The 18747-nt window shown below is 44.6% G+C and overlaps 1 protein-coding gene across 2 annotated transcripts; it reads right to left on the bottom strand.

The window, feature by feature from the left end:
- Window positions 1–1954: 1954 nt before the first annotated feature.
- On the bottom strand, window positions 1955–17531 carry taf1b (TATA box binding protein (Tbp)-associated factor, RNA polymerase I, B). Of its 2 annotated transcripts, XM_064339817.1 has the most exons (15): window positions 17356–17530; window positions 16999–17097; window positions 16369–16456; window positions 15690–15787; window positions 15324–15416; window positions 12757–12868; window positions 11222–11396; window positions 10261–10360; window positions 9457–9604; window positions 8756–8933; window positions 7674–7717; window positions 6151–6241; window positions 5334–5404; window positions 4156–4381; window positions 1955–2578 (listed from the first exon to the last, which is right to left on the bottom strand). In XM_064339817.1, exons 1-15 carry the CDS (start codon window positions 17371–17373, stop codon window positions 2374–2376), a joined length of 1746 nt encoding a protein of 581 aa, XP_064195887.1. In that variant the 5' UTR covers window positions 17374–17530; the 3' UTR covers window positions 1955–2373. The 2 variants fall into 2 exon arrangements, with proteins under 2 accessions (XP_064195887.1, XP_064195888.1); XM_064339818.1 differs by lacking the exon at window positions 15324–15416 and having other exon boundaries at window positions 17356–17531.
- Window positions 17532–18747: the final 1216 nt, after the last annotated feature.

The following is an 18747-nucleotide window of genomic DNA, read 5'->3' as shown; positions in this document are numbered from 1 at the left end:
AATACAACCTTTAACGGAGTCAAGCCCATTGCGCTAAACCTGAACGATGTAGGCCTATGCCTATACATCGTGATCATGTGTGAATGGCTTTTGTTTTCTGGGCAATTATTGTATATTGCATGTAGTCGGATCTCTACCTATCGTATTTGATTTATTTCCATACAAGGCGTAAATGGGTCCAAATATGGAAACAAAGGAGGAACCCTCTGGCTAATAGTTAAAACCGAAGAGTTGGACATACAGCCCGGGGCATGTGTGGAGTAACCGCCTTCGCAGTTACAAATGGTATCTTGTATTTGTAAAATAAAGTTTATTACTATTTTAAGGCTTTGTGGGGTCATGGATATATTTCACTACAGCTCAAAGTCTTAATCACTTAATTTATTTATTTTAGAAAAAGTATCCCTCACAATAATGACTGGCATTTCAGCCACTTTAATATTTCAAGCCCACTCCACTTCAGTGTGTTGGATGTGATTGATTTTAAATCAGAACATTAAAACAGGTTTGAAATGACAACATTGTCATCAGTAGTTCTGATGTAATCTGACTCATACCTTGAAAATCCACTGTGTGCTATGCAGGAACAGGAAGCAAATATTCCATCTCTGTGTTACCTTTTAGAAAAAGTAGCGACAAAGAAACTCTTAGGAGTGGTGGAAAAAAATAATATCTTTGAACATTTTAAAACAGGTAGACAGCATCACAGCAATGAAACTGCCCTTCTTACAGTCACAAAACATCTTCTGATGAATTCTGATTCTGGAGACTGCTCAGTGTTGATGCTGTTCGATCAGCAGTGATACTCATTCATACCAAATGATAAGATTTGGGTTGGAATCTCTGGGACAACACTGGAGTGTTTCTCATCTAATCCGTCTAATAGAAAAAAATTTGGCTTCTACTGATGATTTTACATCCTCTACAGTGATTACTTCTTGAGGTTGTGAGGACTCCATGCTTGGTCTGAGCTTGTTTTGTATTTACATGTTACTGTTGGGCCTTATCGTTCATCAGCATAATCTATTATCTTTACCATTACTGATAATCAGTTGTACTTGTCAGTTAAACTTAAAGATTTAACTGTCAGTTGTGCCTGATTGTTTAGCTGGATGGTTCACAACTTCCTTCAGTTGAAATCAGATAAACATGATCAACAAAACCACCCCTTTCTGGGGTCAGAAACATTAAGCCCTTTAATAGAAACAACGGTGTGTTTTTTCGTAACTTTGAGCGACATACTAAAAATCTTGTTCAAGAATGCCAGCTCTGAAACCTCGCTGAAAATAGATAACTTCCGTCTGAACTCTTTTACGTTACACAATTAAACTACTCTGATGTCATGTTTTCTGTGCTAAATTTTCAAGCTTAGCTTTGGATTCAAGCTCTAAAAAATTCTAGCTGCAAGACAGCTGCTCAGGACAAATATGAAATTGAATATCACTCCAGTTTCAGCATCTCTACATTACTTGCCAATAGTCGAGAAAGTATTGTAAAGCTTTCTCAGCTACCAAAGGCATTACATAATCTGGCATCCAAGCATATTAGTGAGCTTGTAATACCTCAGAGCTCAGGTCTCCTGAGAAAACGTTATTGGCTACTTCAGAGTCAATGTCGAAAAGAAAAGGGACCTGGCTTTCTCAGTTAAGGCTCCTACACAACCTTCCTCTAAGGATTAGAACTACTGCATTAGCACTGCCTGGAAGCCTCTTTCCTAAACATACTGTGGAAATTTTCCTTTCAGATGCAAATCGGGGTCTTGTACTAATAATAACTATTTATAAAGCATCTGTAAATGCAATACAGCACAAAGTGCTTTACAGGCAATTAAAGAGGGAAAAACATGAATGTAGATGGAAAAGGTTAAAAGGATCGGGTAGTGGTTATGAGTAGGCGATTTGAACAAATGTTTATGCGTGCATGTGAAACGGCTACAATCAAATGTGAATCAAGGTTACATAAAAATAAAGCTTTATTCATATCATTACACATCAAAAAATAATAAATACAGATCTGCAGAAGATGAATACTGTCATCCTTTTTCAGTGAGTTCCCTAAGAGCAGGGGTGTCAAACTAAATTCCCAGGCAGCCACAGTGTCAGCGGGCTTTTGTGGTTTCCTTCCAATCAGCTGCCAATTAAGGCCTTGAGAACAAGGTGTGGGGATTCTTTAGCCAATCGATGACTTGAATGAACCACTGGTGCCAAGAACACCCCAAAAGCCCAGCAGAGGTCCAGGCCCTCCAGGACCGGAGTTTGACACCAGTGCCTAAGAGTCTGTACAAGCAGTGGGCAACAGAAACGCGAGCGAGCACGTCCAGAGATCTTCGAATGTCGTCCAGGCAGGAGCGGTCTTCGCCGAGGAACCCCCCGTCTACTCGTCCGGCCGAGCTGTTCTCCTTCTCCTCCCTCCCGGTCCGGCTGGCGGCCTGCTTTTAATGAGCCGTCTCTCCACGCTGCAGACCTCCCTGTGCACGCGGCCCTCCTTCACCCCGAGCAGGAAGGAGAAGAAGCCCAGCACCCACACGTAGGACCTGGGCAGGGTGGGCTCCACCTCCGGGAAATGGTCACTGCAACGGCTGGAAAACGACAAGCACCACTTGGCTCTTTTCAAGATCTCAAAGCTTGCCTCAGCCACCAATCACGTGTCACCTTCACATAGCCCCTCCCCCCTAAAAAAAAAGAAGATACATCTGTCTATAAAACCGACACCACTGGACACAGGGTCCTCTGGGAATCTTGGTGATTCTACAAGCCGCACTGTAGTGACCGGAGAGTTTAGGGCCTGAGGTAATACTGCTGTATTTCTTCAGCTGACACCTTGATATGCAGTGAGAGTCACAGACTCTAGGAGAGGTTCAACTGCAAGTATCAGCCGCCAGCCTGCATTAATTTAGGAGGTGCACTGGCTCTCGCACTGACACCAGAGAAGCCCAAACGTTTACCAATCCGTTACACGGGGAGGCCATGTTACTCACTTACGGAAGGAAGGAGAAGGAAAAAAGGAAGGATATACGAGAACAACCGCAACCAGAACGGACTCCCGTCGCTCTTACGCAGCGGTTCCTCGCGACAGCGATCGAAAAGAGAAAGAGAAAGGCGCGGCGCCTCCGACGGAACGCCGAACAAAACGAACTTCAGAAATGCAAATTTTCCGTGAACCTATTGGCGGAAACCCTTTTTCGCGGTTACCTTACAGCAAAACAGCCGCGCGAAAGAAAAACGCCCGGAGCGTCGTCCTCGCTTCAGCGCAGGCTGACACACGCTAGCACGTGCTAGCACAGGCTAGTGACTCAGCGCACAGCCGCATGGAACGTCTGAAGCCCACGGACGGGCTATGCCGGGCTACACTGCTAAGGTGATTGCTTGGGCTGAGCGCTTAAACTTCATCAAAACTGTAACATCTACATGTCTGAGTAATGACAGTAAGTTTATACGCCGACAATGTAACCCTAGGTGCAGTCTAACCGCAACTCACTACATCCATTCTATTCTTTCTTAGATTTTCGTACGATGCATTTCGTCATAATTCACCCGGCCTACACCCTATAATATGTAAAAGCTGTCAGCTGTGTTCTGGGTGAGGGAAGTTATGGCAGACCCAAATGAACAGTTCTTGGAGCACAGAGAACACACTTGACTTGAGACCCCCCCTCACACACTGAACACAGAGGCCTGCATAACCTCTGAACCCCAACATTTAGATGGTTTTAAAATTTTTTTAAACTAATCCTATTACCCAATAAGACATACATCGCAATAACTTTATTCTTTGCTCTACAGGTTCAACTTAGGCAAAAAGAAAAAAAACTTCAAATGTATAACAATTTAAACATTAAATTTGTTTCAGTTTGTATTATTTTGCGAAAGTCATTTTTCAGACCTGACTGCACTTAAGGAGGTCAAATACTAAAAGCTTGTTCTTTAAAATAAGGTTCCGTCTTAATGGGAAATTGTACGAGGAGATAAAAAATGCATTCTTTTTTAAAGCTGACACCTGCAAAGTGTGAAAAAAGTAACGTTTCATCTTAATTTCAAGAATAAAGAATAAAGAGCACGGTTTTACTTAATAAGTGACCATGGTTAAGAGCGTCTGCTTAATTCCAGTAAAGAAATGTAAAATACACACGCTAAGGGGGAAATAACGTTAACTGACCCGGGGTAACATTTTCGTAGTGCAGTGTGCCAGTACTGGGGATTGGACAGGTGTGAGGCCCCGCCCCTCTCCTGTGTCACATGGTCCAATGTGTGATGGCGGAAGCTGGGCCCGTCTGTGCCCTCCTCACCCCAGCGGAAGAGGAAGCTGGTGGGGGAGCGGGGCTGGGCGCCAGGGCCAGAGCCAGACAGCTTCTGGAAGTTAGCCTGCAGCTCTTCCACCACACCTGGGGAGGGAGGCAGGGAGAAAGAAACGTGGGGGGGGGGGGGGGGGGAGAAAGAAGGAATGAGGAAGAGATTGAGAGAGGAGTGAGAGCAGGGTGAGGATGAATATGGATGAGAGTCCAAGACAGACAGACAGACAGACAGACCGACGTCACCAACGCTGCTACTAGACCTAGCTCTTCTATACCCTGTCTCTCATTCTCCACCAAAGTCACCCACACCATGTTCCAATGCCCTAAACACAGCACAAGCACACTGTATTAGACCTTTCTCTCAGTAGTGCTTCTAACAAACTGACAAACTGCACATAAACACACTTTTGGCTACATGTCTACCGGCTGATCGATTGGCTCATTCCATCATCGGTAAATGTCAGTTGGAGGCGAAAGACAGGCTAACAAGTTCACCAGGTGAGTTTTGTCAGTCTCATGGAGAATGACATTCAGGCAGCAATAACTCAGATTTGCAGTTGAGTGCACGTTCAAAAGAGTGGTGGAAAGATTTGTGGTTTTCAGTAGTGACGATACTTTACATTTCTATTTCCTTCTGTTCCTGGTTGAGCAGGTCTGCTCTCTGCTAGAATGAAGCGTGCCAGGACATGTTTATCACCATTTAATGTCGCAGGAGAGTCGGGCTCTGAAAAACCGCCCTGCCAGACTCTGCAAAATGACTGCCACTGGGGTGACTTCTAATCACACAAAACACCCAAGTGTAAGAAACGTTAAGGCTCAGTACAGAATGATCAAGAATCACAGGAGTAACCAATATATAAATTAACTTTCCTCCTGATGTAAATGATGAGATGTAGAGCATTTCCCAGAGCAAGGAGAACTTGTGTCAGCTGGTAGGGTATGAATTCAGCCCTGAACCCACAGAATGATATTTCACAAGCCATGCTCTAATGAGAGGGCCCAGCTTGAGAGGAATATATATTGAAATAAAAATGACACGTACGTCTTCGCTTGAGGATGACAGACTTGAATTTCTTGGAGGGGTACAAAGGTTTGCGTGGTTTCCATGCCCGTCTGGAGAAAGAGAACATGGGACATTAAGTTAAAAAGCTATCTTTAAGGGTTGTCGGGTAGCTCACCCTGTTAAGGCGCTGTTTAAGTGCATGGACAGACACCACAGTCATTGATCAAATCCAGACAAGTGTGACTGTGACCATTAGCCTGACGCATAATTGGCAGGAGAACTGGCCAGGGTTAGGAAGGGCTCAGTTGATGGGATCTGTATTTTATCGCTCACTAGCAAGTCCTTCTGGTTGATCAGGCACATTAAGTGTCTTCCTCTGACTTAGGACTGTGGTGTGAAAAGAAGCATCTGGCAACATCACATGCTTTGAAGGAGACTTTTTGTGTATGAAAATGTGAGCAAGAAATGAGTCTTAATTATTTAATTATATCATCAAATAATTTTTATGCAGCATGTAATAGTAACACTACTTGGAAGTGGATCATGAGGAAATTCACTCTGAATAAAGGCCACATATTCCTTCATCATACGCACACATACATGACCATATCATAGCCACTGTCACATTACTATAAGCATGCAATTACTCAAGTACTTCGACAATAACAAAACAATATCACACAGTCTACAAATGAACACGAAGACCAGGTCCACATCACACTGAAAAGTGCAGCATGAAAATGAATTGTCAAAAAGTATTGATCTGAAATCTCCATATCACTGCATAAACGGTGAGACAGATGGACAGAAAGAGGCGGACAGACAGGTAGACGGGTAGACAGACGCCGCCTCTCACTTGGCCATTTCTTCCTCCTCCCTCTCTCGGGCCAACTCCAAGGCATGATGGAGCGTCTCGTACCACGTTTGCAAGCTGAAGCAGGTGTTCCCTGTCACAGGGACGAACGCTCCGTTTAATTACACCATTACACCTAAACCATCTCAATTCTCACAATGCTGCTTAACACACATATAAAATGAACTATATTTACATTCATAATGTGTCAGATAATTATATTATATTTTGGATGTTTAATGTGGATCCCAGTCCCTTCTGCAGAAAATATTAAGATGACACTTCACGATACCAAGCAGTGGATAAAAAAACGATTTGGATTGAAGACATTTTGAAGCTAAAACAGCAAGGACTCGGTAGTGTGTAATACGTTGCAAATTCTAGCTTTATTTCCAATTCAAATCTCAGGACAAATATACAACAAATTTACTCTCTATACTGTCAACATGGTCCTCTCAGAAATATACAGGGAGTCTCATTAACCCTCAGCTTGCTGCTAAGTTCTAACCCTGTCCAATTCACTTGCATTTATCTAATTTCCTCTTTCAGACGTTGGATATTCACAGGTGGACGACAGGCCCTCGAGGAGCTCAGGAATCCAAGCCAACTGAACACGCAACATTCCAGTCAGATAAAATCAATGAGGAAATCTTTTTAATACGTTATGGGCTGAATGCTAAGCAGGCTACACAAGGCCTTTTCTCCACTGCCAAGTGAACCTGAATGGGGGCACAGTGCACGTATGCAATAATATTCACAACTCCCCAGACTGGGCCAAATTCTGGATTTACAAAAAGATTTCATGTGCCACAGTGTCAGTCCATGGCTGCACAGGAGGAGCGGCCATTTTACCTCAGGGTAAATTTGGCCTCTTCAGTCGCTCTCTGGTGCTTTGACCGTTTATTCAGAAAGGAGGAGAGGCCATGCCACAAATTCCACCCCTCAGCCCCCTTTTGTGCAAATGAGCCCCGTTTTGCCTAAATTGCTCATTGTTTTTCGTCATTTCAGCATTGCTCCGAGCAGAATTCAAATGTGCTTTTCTCCGAAGAGGCTAGCAATGAAATTCTGCCTCTCAAATTCACCAAACACTTGTGATGGCTGAACAACTGAGAGCAGGAACGTAAGATTACAACAATGTAAACAGTCATGGTTACTGGGTTTCCTTGGATACATCTGAGGACACTTATTATACTGAATGTGTGGATTGGTTTCTGCATATATCATTCATTTTCATTCATATATCTTAACTTAAAAGGTGAAATGATCTGTCACACATTTGGACAATAGAGGCTTTTTACATTACTATTTTTTAAGTCTACGGTTTTAATATGGCCACTCCTTTAGAGAATGATTATGAAACGGCTTTCTCTAGACACAGAGACCCAAAATTAATCATGTACAACTTAAGCAACAGACAGGGATGTGGTTTCCATTCTCGGCGGGACAATTCACCTCATTAGCTATAGTGAGAACTATATAGGGATTTACATTACTAACAGTAACATTTCCTGCTATTTATTCAATACCTTGGTTTTCCTTGCTCTTGTCATCTGCTTTCTTGGATAACATCCTGGAATTAGCAGAAAACAAGAACGAGATAAAGCACACATCTAAAAAAATCTTAAATATGAACATTTTCCACCCTTTTAAAAAAACACCCCCACGTGGTTCGGCGGTACTTATTCTGCAGAAAAACACTTTTGTGACGAAGGAGGCAGCCACCGCTCAAAAGGCATGCAAATCCGTTCCACAACAGTTACGTCCCAGCTCAGTTCAAACGGTGACAACAGCAGGCCGAGGGCACATTCAAATCTCTACTCAAAACAGACTGGAGACAGGCTGGAGAAGCACAGGCTTCAGTAGGACAAAAGTCACAAAAAATACTATTTTTTTTCCTTCAGGGAATATTCATTCCAAGAACCCTACAAAAGCACGTTTGCTCTTCATTGGCTTTTTGGCCGGACCGCAACAGCGGGGGCAGCCCTATAAACGTGAATATCTGTGACTGAGTGACTGAGTGAGTGATAAAGTTACACCGCGCACGTCTGTGACTGAGTGACTGACTGATGAAGTTGCACCATTGGTCGGCCGGTTCGGTCCAGCCATATACTAGGTTTTGACCTGGACCTGGTCTCGTTACCTCTTCACATCCACCATCATACTTCCCTGCAGAATTAGCATAATGAAGCCCGTGCTTTTCCCTGCCTTTGTACTTCAGTTATGGCGCAACGTTTATTTAGCATTTCTGTAACTGTGCCGTCACAGTAACAGTGTACACAGTGGGCGGCAGTGTACTATAATGGGTAAGGAGTCTTAGTCTTGTAACCTAAAGGTGACAGGTTCGATTCCCTGGTAGGACACTGCCGTTGTACCATTGAGCAAGGTACTTAACCTGCATTACCTCAGTATATATATCCAGCAGTATAATTGGATACAAGTTGTGTAAGTCTCTCTGGATAAGTCCGCATTTTTTGAAGATACAGTCTGGAAAAAATGCCTGTAATGTCACATCACGACAATGTTCGGGCGGCACTGAGAACGTTATCGGCAGGTGAGGGGGTTTCTTGCTGAAATTAAGGCCATCGAAGGCGGTCTGGGGGACACTCACCACTCCACCTTGTCGTCCAGCTTAAACAGCAGCTTCATCGCGACTACGATGAGGGCGGCGGCCAGGACGTCGTGGCAGCGGAGCTGGCGTCTCCGGTCCTTGGGGTCATAGGTCAGCAAAGCCTCCGCTCCAAACCCAGTCTTCTCTATCACCCTGCTTACCCAATCGTGCAGCTCGTCTGAGAGGCCACAGAGGGGAGGAAAACACCGGAATGTCCTTTAGCGGAGACAACGCTGCCAGCCATCTCGATCTCCAGAGCAAACAAAAACAACACTTCTGATTCCGTTTCAAGGCTTAAGAGAGAAAAAAAATCAACACCCCCTACACTACCAACCATAGCTAAATCTTAAGAAGGAACCAAAATAACACTCCTGCTTGAATCGATCTTTAAGTTGGAACAGTGGGAGCAAAATTCTAGACAGCTGGTATCCTTAGCAGTTCCGGAAGCTGAATAATAGTGAATAATATAAAACTAGACTCATTAGACCTTGTGGTCAACAATAACAGAAAACGTTTGTGGTTATCGGCTCGTGAAACTTGTTTTCTTTCATCACGACTTTCTTGGGGCTTTCAATGGTCACCGCTTTGACTAGAACAGACATTTTACACGTGCTACTCTCTGCATACGTTTGCCTGCTACGCTATTTACGCATGCTATGCTAAGTACAGGCTGAGGGCCTCCACGGTACAGAATGACCCACCTGGGAGGTTGGCCTCCATCAGGTACCGGAGGCAGAGCGTGGAAGGGTGGAGCAGGCAGTCCGGGGTTATGGGAGGGAAGCGGGGGAGGCCCAGGAACACGGCCAGCCTGTGGGCCTCCTTCTGGACCAGATTATGGGCGGGAATAGACTGCAAGAACACAAGCGCATCAGCAGCTACCACGGCGCTAACTGTCACAGACACAGAAAGTGAACAAGACATACGCTCAACATGATCCCTTGCCTACTCCTTCTTGAAAAGTAATTATTTGAAAATATTCATTATTTCCTCCTCCATTTTCTTAGTAGCTATCTAGAAATGTCCCTTTCTCACTTCTAAACTCTCACTGGAAGTCGCACTACTCTTATTTTCATCACTTAACGAGGAACTGAAAAACAGCACTCTTTAGTTCTGGATGCTTCTGTTGCCGGCTGTTTTGTCATGTGAGGAATGCTTCCTCATCACGGAGTTTTCACATCCACACGCCGTCAATCCAGCCACTGACTTCTGCCGCTCAACCAGAACGGATGTTACAACAAAAGGGCATCGGGTCTGATTCTCTCCGAGAGAGGGAAAATGCTGAGAGCGTACAAAACGAGGGAACTTATTTTTTATTTCGCTGTTCAACGTCAAAGGAGAACCGCGGCGCGTCGAGGTGTTTGCTGTGAGTCCGCTTCTGCGCAATTCCTGAAATTTGAGGAGTCGCGGTTCTCGCTGTCTTTTTAAAAATGGTTTCCAGCACTGGGCTGCTCGTACACGAGTGTGCTCTCGCGCGTAAAGGCTGCCTCATCTCGGAGGCCCCTCACCAGCGCTCTGAACACGCCGATGTCTCTCCCGTACGGCTTCATCTCCTCCGGAAAGCCCTGGTAGGCATTGACGTACGGGACGTGACCCTCCGCCACGAACCTGCCAAACGCAGCGTGTAAATAAGACAGTAAAACAGCAGTCACCGGCCCCAGGCCCCAGAGCACACCGGCCCCAGGCCTCCTGATATTCAAATGTCTCAGTTCACACTCAATTCAATTCCATTCACACGCATGAAACAGCCGACTAATTCACGTTTGCGGCCCACACTATTAGCAAAATAACTATTAGTACAACAATAATCCATGAACGGCTTTTAACCTTGTACATTTAAAAGAGGTGGCATCAATAGTTTCATAACTTCGGGTCAATTACAGTCACCCTTATAGAAAAGTGCTCAGATTATGGACCTGGGCCCCAATGTGGACTCCAGAACCTTTGTTTGGGGGTTCTAAAGAAACAGGGCACTTCATTTAGATATATTAAAATCTGATATTTAAATATAAATACAGAGAAAAGACTTTCTTTGTATGTGAGGCTAATTTTCCAAACATTACTGTCTGACATATACTGCATGTTACTTGTGTGAATTAGTGAATTAGTTATGCAGATTCCTTCAAAACCACGTGCAAGGCACAAAATATATAATGTCTGCAAGCTGCCATTTTATATATGAAAGTTACTCCCCTAGCCCCCCACCAAGCACAATTAAAGGCTTTAGTTTGCATGCTAAATTAAAGGCGACAGTCCATACAGAATCAGAGTTCATATACGGTGCGCTGAACAGGTCGGACCAGTCTGTCTGGGCCTGACATGGATGAGAGCCACAGCACAGAGCCTCAGGCTTCAGGCTGACTGTTGATCTCAGGAGATACTGTACCCTGCCCCGCCCCCCCCCCCCCCCTCCGCCCCCGCCGCAGTCATAACCCACGGGGCCCCAACCCCCCCACCACACGCCCTCACCGGAGCAGGTCGGCCAGGGTAAGAGCCTCTCGCACCCACAGCAGTGCGAGGTGGCAGAGGGCCAGGGTCATGGGCATGGTCATCTGGAACAGGGCCCTCCTGGAGTGGGCGGAGCCGTAGAACCCGGCGTCCAGAGAGCCCGAGCACACCGAGGTGGCCCCCTCGCTGGACCAGCCTGAGGAGCCACGCACCCGGGTACACGTGTGAACACGCAAACACGCACACGGGTGAACACACAAACACGCACACGGGTACACGCGTGAACACACACACACGCACACGGGTACACGTGTGAACACACAAACACGCACACGGGTACACGTGTGAACACACACACACGCCCACGGGCACACGTGTGAACACACAAACACGCACACAGGCACACGTGTGAACACACAAACACGCACACGGGTACACGTGTGAACACACAAACACGCACACGGGCACACGTGTGAACACACGCCCACGGGCACACGTGTGAACACACAAACACTCCCACGGGCACACGTGTGAACACACAAACACGCACACGGGCACACGTGTGAACACACAAACATGCACACGGGTACACGTGTGAACACACGCCCACGGGTACACGTGTGAACACACAAACACGCACACGGGTACACGTGTGAACACACAAACATGCACACGGGCACACGTGTGAACACACAAACACGCCCACGGGTACACGTGTGAACACACAAACACGCACACGGGTACACGTGTGCACACACAAACACGCACGCACATACACACACACATACGCTCACACACATAGACGCGCACGCACATACGTATACACACACACACACACGCACATACGCACACACACACACGCACGCACGCACGCACGCACGTACGTACACACACACACACACGCACGCAAGCACATACGTATACACACACACACATACGCTCACACACACACACGCACGCACGCACGCACAAATGAGAACGCACAAACATGCAAACGCATGCAAACGTGAATACACAAACACGCACGTGTACGTGTACATGCACGTGTGTACACGTGCGAACACACACACACACACACGTACACAAACATGTACACGTGCAAACACACACATACACACACACGTACACAAACATGTACACGTGCAAACACACACATACACACACACGTACACAAACATGTACACGTGCAAACACACACATACACACACGTACACATGTAAGCACACACACACACACACACACATTACACATATGTACATACACAAGCATACACATGCACACACACACACACACACACACACACCTGTTCCTTGTGACAAATGGCATGGGCCATTTCATACCAACAAAGTGTCAGTGGTTGCTTAGCTGCTCTGAAAGGCCACAATTAAAGCAATTAAAGTTCCTGCATTTCTGTGCCTAGTCTTGAGTAATTTGGTCACGTGATGGGACTCCAAGACAATGACAGTCCACTCCTGACAGACAGGTACTGACCCTTCCTGAGGAACAAAGGATAAGAACCGGCCTGACAGCTAAACCTGGCCGGGGGGGCTCTGTACCTGAGATGGACCCGGGCCTGCTGGACCTCTCCTCCTCTGTGTCCCCCCCAGACTGCAAGGCGGAGTCACTCAGGAAGCCCAGCGACTCCGGGGCACTGTCTGAGTCATAGGCCTGGTAATCAATAGGAAGGGAGGGAGGGAGATAGAGAGAGAAAGGAAGAGGGAGGGACAGCGAGGAAGGGAGGGAGGGAGAGAGAGAGAGGGAGGGACGGAGGGAGAGAGAGAGACAGAGAGAGAGCGAGGGAAACAGAGAGAAAGAGAGAGACAGTAAGGTTAGAGGGGCTGCAATTATGCCTCTATGCCCCAGCCCTGTGCTCTTACACTACACTACTTATACACCCCCCCCCTCCGTCCCCGCTAAAGAAAACACAGTGTTTTATGTACAAGGAGGGTTTGGAATAGGATCTCGTTTTCTCGATGTGCACCGTCCCAGTTTCCACAGCCCCTGTCTCTCTCTCCCTTCCTCTCTCTCTCCTTCCCTGTATAAATAATGCAGTCTCTCTCTCTCTCTCTCTCTCTCTCTCTCTCTCCCTCTCTCTCTCTCAGAATGGAGTGCAGCTCTGCATCACACGCCGAGTCCTCTCAGGATGGGGAGGGATGTGTGACCTTGACCAAGGTGAGCTGTTTCACTCTGCTGCAGGGTCCCCGTTTCCATCCTGCCTGTCTCCTCCTCCGCCTCCTCCTCCGTCACATGACATGACCACAGAGTGCGAAGACTTACACTGCTATGTTACTGACCATAGATGGGTAAAAAGCCTAGACAGGTCAGTGACTGCAAAAGAGGATGAAACAACTGATAACAGACTGGCATTCAAACTGCAAAGACAAAGACTAGCAGTGCTAACTACCATAGAATGGAAGACCTAGAAGAAATAATATGCTGACCAGAGATGGATAAGGCATACGCTGCATAACAGGACCTTAATCTACTACTACACATCAGGCCGTATGAGAACGGAAATAAAGTGACTAAAGCAGCTTATAATAAAGACCCCAGCAGGAAATATATATAATGCATTCTCCTACAGGCTAGCAGCGAATACAAATACAATAGAATAGGCTGTGGATGTGGATGTCTTGAGAAACCCTTGTAGGCCACCAACACCATCTGACACTCCCTTTAGGATGTGCCTCCTATTGAGCTGCCCATGTCCGATCACCGAAATGCTCACGCGAATGATTTGGCTGAACCTGAATAAGACTGAATCGGTCCAACGGAAAAGCAGAAGAGCGCCCTCTAATGACTATTTGAGTGACGGCAATGCATCCCTCGTGCACTTAAGGTTATGTACCATCGACTGCAATTCACGTTCAGTTCATTTAACGAAAGTACGTTTAAAAGATGCCCGACATAAAGTTGTAGGCAATAACGCACTCTGACCTATGTGCAGCCGCAACGCACAGCTCAGTGAATGGAGGATTAGAGCTTTAGCCCGCCCAGATGATATGTAAATGAGCTCATTGTCTTCCAGCACACAATCGTCATTCTCACCCATTAGTTTTTTTTACAACATCTGTCTTCATACATAGGCTTTTCCATTTCAAAAAAAAAAATCTATAATAAAAAAATGAAAAAGCATGTGTGTGAATTGGTGGTATTATTAATACAAACATTGAGTGTGCATTTGGCCTATTACATTATATGTCATCTTGACACTGGACCAAAATGTGGAAGTTGCATTAAATTTGTCGTACACTGCAATGACCGGAGTAAATATAAACCTTTTTTGGAAACATTTTGGTACACAGCTAAATATAAAGAATAACCATGGAAAAAAGGCTACTGTCTCTATGCACAATCAGCACCAGAACTGCTTAGTCACCGTTACAATTTTAAAGGAAGCATAAGGGACAACAGAATGTCGAGCAACCAGCTTACCTGCTATAGAAACAGTGTAATTAATCAACCACTAGGTGGCGACATAACACCACACATTAGCCAGCGGAGAACCCAGCCCTATTCTTTCAGCAATACATCATAGGGAAACACTATCCCTTGCGCTGACAGTGATATGATGACTTACTTATCTGGCCAAAGAGAGCACACTCAAACTCATTACATTAATGCATATCAGCGTATATACTCACATATAAATTGAATCTGACAGCTTGGGCAGTAAAAACCACTTCCTTGTCTGGAAGGTTTAGAGGGCTGGAGCTAACCCAGCTGTAGGGAGGCTGGAAATGCACTGCTGAACAGATGCTTTTCACCACTCTCACTTACAGACTGGAGCTTACACTTCCGCAGCAACATTTTTATAGAGAGTGATATTTACAAAAGAAGCTCAGGTTAAGGACCTTGTTCTAGGATAAAACTGCAGTATCCCACTCTTTTTATCCAGAAACCTCTGGATGAAAAACCTGCTACTGCTAAAGCTACCTCAATATTTGCACTCTATGGCCTGGAGGTCAAACCAATACATATCAGCAAAAAAAAGACATGACAACAATTTAAGTCTTGCAGACGCAGTAAACCGAAAAATGTAAAAGCAGGTGCATTGTTTCAGTCACCTGCACACAAAGTGCTGACAGACAGGATGCACCCCAGTGCTAGGTCACTCACTCACCAATTGGAATTTCCCAGCATGCACTGGTCTCTTAGCGTAGGCCTGTCGACTCTTCTGCAGATAACGTCTCCACATGTTGCACAACACCTCGTCCTTTGAAAGGCAGATCATATCGCAGGCTCATCTCTAACATTCCAGCATTGTTGGACAAAATGTGACTCAGAATATCATGCCAAAGCTCGCGTCTTAATTCGTTTCTACTGGTCTTTCCTGATTCGTCAACAAGCAGCCAAGATGCCTTTCTGTGAAAGACCAGGAACATGCTGATTGGGTAACACAGCAATAGCAGACAGTCCATTGGACAATAAAGCACCAGTGATGGAATCCAGGCCCAGCCCCCTGCCCCACCCTCATGTTGAGCCTCACCTTGAACTGCGGACAGACTCCCAAGGCAAGGAGGGCCTCTGCCTGGTGTTTGAGGATGAACTGAAAGCCCTCACACACCAGCCACTCGTGACCATGCTCTGTAACACAACAATACCATAGAACAAACATGCGGAAGCACACGCAGTCAGAAACACTCTGCCTAATCAACAATAGGGACGGCATTTTTTTTGTAGTCAAAGCATTTGCAGTAACGGTTAATAACTCATGAGCGGAGCAACAACTCAAACGGAACTTAAGATCATCTGACGCTAACATGCTCAGTGTGCCCAAAGTTAAACTGAAGAAGAGGGGTGAGGCACGCTTATCGTTTTATGCACCGTCTTCGAAACATGCTGCCTCAAGATATCAGAGTGGTACCTTCAGTACATAATTTTAAGAGAAAGATACAAACGCATGTGTTGCATTATTTATTATTGTTATTATTATTATTCCTTTTTATATTCATCTTCTGCAGGAGCTGTTCACATGCTTCCTGATGTCTCTAAAATCTGCTACACAAGCTGAGAATGACATCACATTAAAACTGAAGTTAAATGATTAAGAATGATGCCTTGGTAGGGAAACGGAAAAGAACCTATGGACTGTGGCATGTTGTATAAAGTGTGGGTCTTTATAAAGGATCTTCCAACAGACCCATGCGGTAGGTAGTTGGACTGACCTAATTTTGTCTCTTTTTTGGTACCCTTGGCGATGGTAGAGGACTGACTGTTGGCAAAGAAACTTGAATCCACAAATTCTTGGGTTCTCTGTCAAATCAAAAATACATACACTCAGTGATCCACAAATGACAATTTCAGCAACTGGAAATAAACTACATGCACAAAGTGTCCATTATGTCTCTGGGTTTGATTTCTGCTGAAAACACAAAGCATTATCCATGGCACATGAAAACATCACAATAGTTCATTTTTTGTTGAATGCACTGTATTTAATACAATTACATTTAGACATCACCTCAGCTGATCAATTTGGATGTAGGCCTATAACTTACTTATAAAACATGGCACCAGTTAACTTCCACTTCAGATAAATCTGATAGGTATGCCCACAATTCAAATCAGAACTAAGCCTTGTACCCTGAGAAAAATAATATAGTTCACTTACACTGTACCCGAGGGCATATAAACCTTCTTGGGGTTATGATTACACACATAAGCTACTGTTTTTCAACATTACTGTAATTCAGTCCCAAATTGAACACATGTCCTTTTGCCTCTGTAGCATACTGCATGTACGATGGCCTTACAAGACATACTGGATAGATATAACATCCCAATATCAGACTCACCTCAATCACGTTATGACAGGATCTGCAGTAGAATTGGCCCTCCTCTGTGATGCCCCAGTCCACTTCAGAACACTGTACACAGGGTTCCCTGTAGTCATTCTGCAACAGCAACATTTCTACATTTAGCGCTCTATCTAACCTATATCAAACGAGTGCTACATCTCCATCATCAACGAACCAGCAAGCTATCCTCCGGCCACATATAGCTTGCTGGATGCATAAATCGAAGGTTAGATACAGAAATAAATGATAAATTATAGACTTTCTCGCTGTGCCATTAGCAGTAGTCTACCCAGCGTTACGATCTAATTACTGTAGAGTATGCTGTGAGAAACTAGATAGAGAACAAAAACTTACAGTATGTTCTTCGTCCATTTTTTCATGCTCAAGTGCTCGTTTTGTCAGGCGCACGTGTGGGCATATCTTTACAGTATGCAAGACAGAAGTAAACACAACATGATTTCCGGTGTGCGACGATGAATACCGTCCGTCTTACAACCAAATCCACCCACTGCTTTAGCCACTGCAACCGACAGCAACTCGATGGTTGCGAATGACATTTAAAATACCATCATACGATGATTCGTTTGTTTTTCACACACGTGACTGCACATTTCCTCCATAACAGATCTAGAGTATGTAACAATACTCTTTCTACATTAGAATTTAACTGACATTTCAATCAAATCGGATTAGATCGATTAACACAAAAACCAGAGGATTATGGTTGAAAATCAAGCGAGGGAGTAATACACACGCACAGTTGCATATGGTAAAAAATGTGGCAGTTGTCTTTCATGGACAATTCGCAGTAATTTGCTGAAATGGCGTGCAGATAATTCTGCGAGCACAACAGTTTTAACAATTTTGCCGTTGCTGTTGCATGTGGACTCCAAGTGGAGGCAGCACTTGAGCTCAGCTTCTCTGATACATTAACGCAAAGAAAATGTGCGATAGATCCTGTTTAACCTAGTCATGAGCGAATATTTTTGCATGGATTAGGTTATACGACTGTTAATTAATCAACGTTGTCTGTTTAGTTGTTGATCATTTGGGTGCATCACTGCACCGTCGTGTCTCTTACAGCATGTGTAAAATATCTTTTCACCTGCAATTACAAATTACTATATGCTTTGAATAAATAATGGGCATATAGATAAGATAATACAAATGCATTATACAATACTGCATATGGGGTGTCAGGTTATCCTTACTATGTATTTGAACTAGGCTAGTAACTCAAAGAGTGTTGGTTTAATTCCCAGCAGCGAGGATGATGCTGTTGTTCCCTTGGGCAATGTAGGCCTACTTAACCTCAATTGCTTTATCCAGCTGCACAAATGGATTGCATGTTTAAAATTAAACAAATAAAATAAAAATACAGATCTTGAGTTATGTGTGTTAGATAAAGGAATTCATTATATTACAAATATATGTGACTGTATTTCAATAACATTTAATAATGTTGTAATCAGTAGATTCACTAGATGACAAATATAACACTTATTGGTGCACGTCATCATTAAAATATACATCATAAATCGTAATATTTAAAGGACATGGAATACGAGCAGAGGAATTTGCATGGTTCAAAGGAAGACCATATTACGTCCTGAGCCACACTGAAAGCACATCATTCACAAACATGTTTGTTGTTCTGTTAAGCAATGATTCAAAACTTCCACCATGCAAATTATCATTTCCTTTCTGGTATTCTTTAGCTAATTCTTGCGTAGTATTTCAGGAACA

The sequence above is a fragment of the Anguilla rostrata genome, chromosome 6 (genome assembly GCF_018555375.3).
Source record: "Anguilla rostrata isolate EN2019 chromosome 6, ASM1855537v3, whole genome shotgun sequence".
Lineage (NCBI taxonomy): Eukaryota > Metazoa > Chordata > Actinopteri > Anguilliformes > Anguillidae > Anguilla > Anguilla rostrata.
This window is presented reverse-complemented; position numbering and strand designations above follow the sequence as displayed.

Coding starts and splice junctions, on each gene's coding strand:
- taf1b (XM_064339817.1), bottom strand. Junction 9,605..10,260: donor TCGGCGTGTTCAGAGCGCTG/GTGAGGGGCCTC, acceptor GTGTTCTTGCAG/TCTATTCCCGCCCATAATCT. Junction 2,579..4,155: donor CTACGAAAATGTTACCCCGG/GTCAGTTAACGT, acceptor GTCGTTTTCCAG/CCGTTGCAGTGACCATTTCC.